Source organism: Vicia villosa, linkage group LG3 (genome assembly GCF_029867415.1).
Source record: "Vicia villosa cultivar HV-30 ecotype Madison, WI linkage group LG3, Vvil1.0, whole genome shotgun sequence".
In the NCBI taxonomy this organism is placed as follows: Eukaryota; Viridiplantae; Streptophyta; class Magnoliopsida; order Fabales; family Fabaceae; genus Vicia; species Vicia villosa.
The window spans coordinates 179,280,151-179,287,310 of record NC_081182.1 but is presented as its reverse complement, the minus strand read 5'-3'; the positions used below and the strand labels follow the sequence as shown (position 1 = coordinate 179,287,310).

Here is a 7,160-nt window from a genome sequence, read left to right as displayed (position 1 = left end):
TAGCTCACCATTCAACGGATCCATGTAATATATAACCTCAGCATTGGGATTGATGACAAGCAACACCCAATGTTTCCTGCACCCAGCATTTAATTATTGCATTAAAAATTCACATTCAATAGAGTTTGTTCTCTTTAATTTAATAACTTTTTGAATATAAATCTCACCCTAGATTGCAAGGTGCAAGAATCATCTTATCCTTGAACTCCTCATCTTTCAAGAGTATTTTTGCTATAGCATTTCCTAGATTATCCTCCCGTGATACATGTGGGGAAATGAAGGAGAACTTATTTATTAATCCATTTGGACTAATAAAATTGTCATACAAATACCTAGAAATGAACGATAACAATTGATATTAATATATGTCAACAATGTAAATAACATTAATATTAATATATTTGTCAGATTAGAGAACATTTGTAATAATAGAGGTACCTGGAAAATACAGTGATAATAGATGCACTTAACCTATTATGATCAAGAATCTCTTTTATACTCTCTACATGTAGCTTCTCTAAAAACTCTTCACCAAATATACTTTCCTCCATTTTTATTTCAATTAACGATCCAACCCTCATCATCTTTTTCACATACATATCAAGGAATGGTAAATTTGCAAGACCAGTTGAACCGCCAACTCTAGGAGACTCTTCAATTTTGAACCTTTTGTTGCTTTTTTTAGGTGATGAAACTGAATATTCAACACTGCGTTGAATATTCTTACCTTTGATTTGGGATTGACCAGGAATCTAAATTTTTTTATTAATTAAGGTTAGTGATCAAATAATAAAACAAGTAACAATCAAGCAAGTTGATAACAAGTAACTTACCTTTTCACATTCAGCAGCAAATTCAAGAAGTTTCATTGGCCATGGCACAATTGTTGCTATTGCATGACCAACCAGAGATACATGTCCACCATCAACAGATATAGGCAATGAAGCATTTGGCACAATAGCAACTTCAATATTAACCTTAACATACCCAGGTGGTAACGTCATGTCGTGCACCGTGTTACCTTTGGTGTTATATAGTTTACCACGAGCAACCAAACAACGACCCGGGGATGATAAATATATATTAACAGGAAAGAGACCCTAAACCAATAAGATATGCAAAAACATTAATATCATTATTAAAAAAATATGGAATTTGAAAGCTAATAAAGAAACCAATTACCTCAGGAATGTTGTCAAGTGATTCAGGGTTACAAGAACCTTTATCACTGGGTTGTTGACTCTCTGCTATTTTTTCAGGTTGTTGCCTTTCTGCCACTTTTTCAGGTTGTTGCCTTTGTGCCACTTTTTCAGACTGTTGCAACTTCTCTAACACTTGTTGAGGTTGCTGCCTCTCTTCCACTGTTTTGGTTTGTTGCCTATCTAGCTTCTCTTTATCCAACTTATCTCTCTCCAGCTTCTCTCTCTCTGGCACCTCCAATCTACTTTTGAGTGTGTTGTAAAAGCCATATAATTTTTGAAAGTCCATTTGTGTGGGGCGACTGTAGCGTGGTAATACGTCCTTAGAAGAAACCCCAAAACCATAACTCCTAACACGCCCAGGGTAACTCTATTTTCTCACAGTGCCTTGCACATTACTGTTGGTGTTTTGCTATATTTTGTCTATAAATTGCTATGTGCATCAAGCTCATCATGATGCAAGTGTTTCATCTCATTTTACTTTGGTATCTTTGATATGAAAAGAACTTTCATATGACTAGAATTATGTGTTTGAGCGCTATTCTTAAACAACTAGTTTCATAACTATTCTTTTGGAGAGTAGTAAATCATATAAAATTATATCATGGTCCAGCCTATGATTTGTGTTTGAGGCTAACTTGTATCTATTCGCCTTTGCTAGAGTGTAGTGTTCTATCTTACTCATACAGTATTCTAGTGGCTTCTATCGTGATTTGTTGTCCTGCAGCATGTTCTGCGTTCAGATTATTATTTATTATTTTGATCTAGGTTGTTAATCTCAAATAGCGGCGCGTAACGCCGGACCTCCCAAATGCTATAACAGCATAGCGGATATCGGGATGACCGCTATTGTGAGCTTTTAAAAATCAAGGTAAATACTTAATACGAAAACATAATGGACTATAGAGTGAACCGACCTATTGATGTTGAATATTAGGTAAAAATTGATCCAGAACTAGTTAATAATATTCATAACTGAAAATTATAAAGAAAACCGTTAAAAATATGAATTTCGTTAATATCAGTCTCATCATCTCCCTACTTTACTTCTATCCTTTTACAGTTCATAATCATAGAAAACCAATTACTGTTATTTGTAACAAATAATATATAATACTAAGCCTTATTATAGAAAATTTACTCTCACATGTCATCATTCAGCAAATTTGAAGACAAATATCAACATTTTTATAATCACTTTAACTTAAGTAATGTTTGTAACTTGAGTAAAGTATGAGTGACATGTTCTCAGTTTTATTTCTCCAATGTAGTTCATTCATTTTTGAGTTAGGCATGTAATTGTCCCTGTGTTTTACTACTCTGACATGTAGTAAACTGAAGCAATTGTCTCTACACAACATGAATAGTAAATTTCAAATGATTCTCACTTGTTTAAATGTGAAACAAAATGAAAGTGTGGGAAGTAAAAACATTAGAGACAGAAGTGATAACATTAATGTCTGAAATACTTTGTAATCAAAATGGTCCAACGTTGACAGTATATTTTAGAATTCAGAAAAAATTGGTCAGTTGTAGTAAACAAGTCAGAAATTGCACGTGAAGTTTTCGTGATTCACAACAAATAGTCATCACAGGACAAACTAACCATAGTACTGTAACCCCAACCTCCATTTACACATACTCTAGCCATGTATATCCAGAATATATGTATACAAAGGGGCTAATTCTAATTCTAGATTAAGTATACAAAGGGTCTAAAGAAATAGTCAAAAGAACTAAAATCTAAACCTGGAGTTGGAATTAGATTAATCTTCCGCTATGTCACTGGCAACCGATCGACAACTTCAAATAAATCTGATCAACCAAGGTTCAAAAAAAGTACATGTCAGATTGAGTGAAATTTAAATCAACAATAACCCATTCCAAAATGAAAATGAAATACCAACTATCTAATACAAAAACCTCAGGTTTATATTCTCAGAAGCATTTCAAAAACCTCAAATTTATATGCACAATGACTAATGATAAATCTCAAACAAATCTCAAATTTTAAGATAAATCTCAGATTTTCTTAAAACCTTCTCTTCCCTATGTTTCTAAACTTCTGATTCGAACAGAACCAAACATGATTGCAAGTTAAAATACCTCAAAATAAAGAAGAATTTGTAACCTACCTTCGAAGATTCCGGCGAAGACCTCAACTCCGGTAAGGTCTCAGGGACTGCGATTAGAGTATGTGGCGGTGTTTGACGGCGTGAGAGAGGGTTTGACGGAAATTTAGCAAGAGAAGGTTCGGCGGAGAGAACGTTTGGGGAAAGAAGGTTCGGCGGAGAGAAGGTTTGCAGATATAAGGTTCGGTGGTGAGAAGGTTCGGCGGGGAGAAGGTTCGGCAAAGAGAAGGTGGTGGAGAAAAGGTTTACGATTTCAGTATTGACTAGAGTATGGTGGGAAGCTGAAAAGATTTTTGTGCGCGGAAAACCTAAAATGTGCCCGCTAATTTTTTAATTAGTCTCAATATTAGCGTTTTTTCCAGAAGTGCTAACATTAGGATGGCTAATATAACATTAGCGCTTTAGATAAAGTGCTATCAAAATTACAAAAATTCTTGTCCAAAAAAAGTAAAAAATTTTAATAGCGTTTTAAGTGGAAACGCTATTTTAGTCAAGAATATTAATAGCATTTTAGATAAAGTGCTATCTTAGTAGAGTTAAATAATAGCGTTTTTGTATAAAGTGCTATGAAAACCACATTGTCTGTATTTTATAATAGCGCCTGAATATAAAGTGCTATTATAGATGTGTTTTGTCTATTTTAATAGCACTTTTTTCAAAAGTGCTATTAAATTAGGCGATACCAAAAATCAATTTTGTTGTAGTGTATGCTTTAGCTTTTTTTTTAGGTTTCTTGAATTGGCTACTTTGTGATTTCTTCTTAGGTTCTGAGGAAAATTTGTTGTTATGTGTACCTTCTTTCCACATTAAAATCATGTAGGAGTAAACGACAATTTTCCTTTGTTCTTTTGTTGCTCCTTTTTCTACTTTTCGTGTTTCATAAATCGTTTGATGTTTTGAAAAATTAATGTCATTTCATCCTCGAAGTAAGAATATTTTCTTCCTCGGCCTTTAGAGCTAGAATTTTCTTCTTCTTGTTACCTTCCTCATCATCTACAAGAACTTTTAGCTCCATCTCGTGTTCCTGCAATTTACAAAATAGTGTAGTCAAAATTATGGATGAAAAACCCTAAATTCAGAAATCACAGGGGCTTTGAATTTCCAATTAAAGTTTAAACATCTAATTTTACAAACAATACCTCAATTTTAAAATCATTTCTCATAGTTCTTATATGATTCACAATCGTTTTTGCATGACATAAATGTTTTCCTTAAGTTTCATTATGAAGAATCTATACTCACGGATTAGTATGTTCAACTTTCCTCTTTTTGCCTAAGTTTTTCTATTATGAATACAATAGAAACTTTATGTCTTATATCACAATAATTTTTACATGCAACAAGATAGAAATCATCATCAATTCAGGTTCACACATCACACTAAATCATATAAAAACATCATAAAAATCTTAACTTTATCATTCAAACCACGACTCTTGTTTTTCTTTGTATAAAAATTAGTTTTTTTTGAAAATTTCTTTGCCAACCTCCCTACCTTCTAGTCCACCTCTGGTGAAAACCCCATACTACCCCTGACTTTGGAAATGCATTTTCGAAAATGCAAGAAAAAGGTGTTTTCGGAGATGCATCTCCGAAAACGGCTTTTTGCTTGAAAAAATTGTCTTATTTCGGAAGTTCATTTCCGAAAACAGTATTTCGGAAGTTCATTTCCGAAATGCTGCGCGTTATGCAGATTTATCAAAACACTCCCCCTCCCCCATTCATTTACCCTAACTCAAATCAAAAACAAGCAAAGGCGAAAATTTGTGCAAACACACTTCCAAGGCTGCATCAAGGCTCCAATCACATTGCTATACAACATTCAAAAGCCCACAAATCACTCAATTTGTAAGTTTTAAATTTGTTAGATTCATTATTCAAATGCATGTTATTTAGGGTTTCATTTGCATAAATGATATGTGGACTGGTTGTTAGTAGTATTTAGGTTGTTTAGAAGCTTTTTGAATTGGTTTTATGTTTGATTTTGGGGTCTGCCATGGAAGTTGCAGAAAACTCCATCGTAGGGATGTTTCGGAAGTTCATTTCCGAAAACACCTCCATCCCAGTTTTCGGAAATGAACTTCCGAATTGTATCAGAAGTTCAAATTTTTTAGTTTTTTATTTTGTCTCGCATATTAATCGATTTCAATTGTTTACAGGAACATGTCAGACAACCAACCAGCACGCATCAGACAGGGTAGGGAGACCCAGACTGCGTCGGCTAGAGAGGGTAGGGAGTGTCCGTTTTAATTTGCTAGTACTTTATTTTTAACGCCTTTGTTTATTGTGCCTGTTTCTTTGAAGTTTGTGTGCATGCGTTCTGACTTCTTTGACGGCGTGTCACTGGTTTCCAACGTCTTTGTTCTTTAATGACTTGTCTGTTTCCCAAGCGTTTTTGTCCCCTTTCTTCTTTTATAAAAGGAGGTCTCATGGACCTTTCTTTCTTCATTTTTACGCAGGAATGGGTGGCGCTAAGGGAAGAAAGGGTTCTTCAACCTCGTGCTCTCGCGGAGTGAAGGAGGTGAAGGAGGTGAAGGAGAAGAAAAAGGTTTTGACTGGTTCTGCTTCTCGTCCCCTGGGGTCCATGGCTCGGACGTGCAGGCTCAGTCTTCAGGCGTGAGAGTCATGATCAACGCTGATGGTTCTGAGACTGAGTGGGATGAGGATTGGTATAATTATCTTCATTCGGAGGAGTTCGCTCGTCGGGCAGAATAACGTGTTTTTGTTTTGTTTGATGTGTATTTTGTAACGCTCGTCGGGCAGAATAACGTGTTTTTGTTTTGTTTGACGTGTTTTGTTTTGTTTTGATTTCGGATTGTATCTTTCGCACAGTGTTTTTGGATTGGATTTATCATCTTAGTATTTTCAGTTTATCTGTTGCTTATTTTTATTTGGCATTTGCGTTTAATTAAAATGCGAGACAGTTTAAGAAAAAACATAAAAAAAAAACACAGTTTCTGCATAATTCGGAAGTTCATTTCCGAATCCACCCCCATGAGGTGTTTTCGGAAGTTCATCTCCGAAGACACCCCCCGTGAGGTGTTTTCGGAGATGCACTTCCGAATTATGGAAATTTTTTTAAAAAAAAAGCGCTTCGGAAGTTCATTTCCGAAGCAGGGGTATTTTGGGATTTTCGCTGGGGGTGACCCCCATAGGGAGGTGGCTAAAGAAATTTTCTTTTTTTTCCCTTCTATGCATCAAGAAAACATACCTAATATCAAATAAAATTAACCAAATGCTTAGTTAAAATTTGCATGGGGAATATCCATTATCTTGACCGCTTTACATCTAAGTAATGTTTAAAGGTCACCAACAATAAAGTTTATATGATACGGAGGATAATTCTTCTATGTTTGTTTCGTATAAGATTATTCTTCTATATGATATAAACATAGAGGATTTATTATATGTGAAACAAGAGAAAGAATGGTTCACCAACATATATTTTTATTTTAATAAATGAGGACCAAGACAAAGAATGATGAACTCATTGGTTTAAGTATAATTTTCATTTTCACAAACAATATTTGGATGTTTGACAAAAAAATTTGCATCCTTTAATATTTGTTAAATTTAATTACATTTTTGGTAAATTGGTCCCAATATTTTAGATTTAAACAGTTTTGATCCCTCTATTTTATATTTAAACAGTTTTAATCCCCTTTTATAATTTTGCACTTAAAATTGACGATATTTTCACTTTTTGAATAACAAATTACTGGTAAAACATGACAAATTATCATATATAACCTATTGTTGAACTTTGTAGATAAAAATATAAGTTGAAAAATATAAAATCTCATCGATTTTCTTGGAAAAAATATGAGAG

The 7,160-nt window shown here is 34.1% G+C and overlaps 1 protein-coding gene across 1 annotated transcript; it reads right to left on the bottom strand.

Moving 5' to 3' along the window:
• Positions 1–320: 320 nt before the first annotated feature.
• On the bottom strand, positions 321–1,488 carry LOC131659460 (uncharacterized). Its single transcript, XM_058928649.1, has 4 exons — positions 1,183–1,488; positions 834–1,100; positions 450–752; positions 321–332 (listed from the first exon to the last, which is right to left on the bottom strand). The coding sequence occupies exons 1-4, from the start codon at positions 1,486–1,488 to the stop codon at positions 321–323; spliced, it is 888 nt and encodes a 295-aa protein (XP_058784632.1).
• Positions 1,489–7,160: the final 5,672 nt, after the last annotated feature.

Coding starts and splice junctions, on each gene's coding strand:
- LOC131659460 (XM_058928649.1), bottom strand. CDS start 1,488: ATGGACTTTCAAAAATTATATGGCTTTTACAACACACTCAAAAGTAGA. Junction 1,101..1,182: donor CACTTGACAACATTCCTGAG/GTAATTGGTTTC, acceptor TTATTGGTTTAG/GGTCTCTTTCCTGTTAATAT. Junction 753..833: donor TTGCTGCTGAATGTGAAAAG/GTAAGTTACTTG, acceptor AAAAAAATTTAG/ATTCCTGGTCAATCCCAAAT.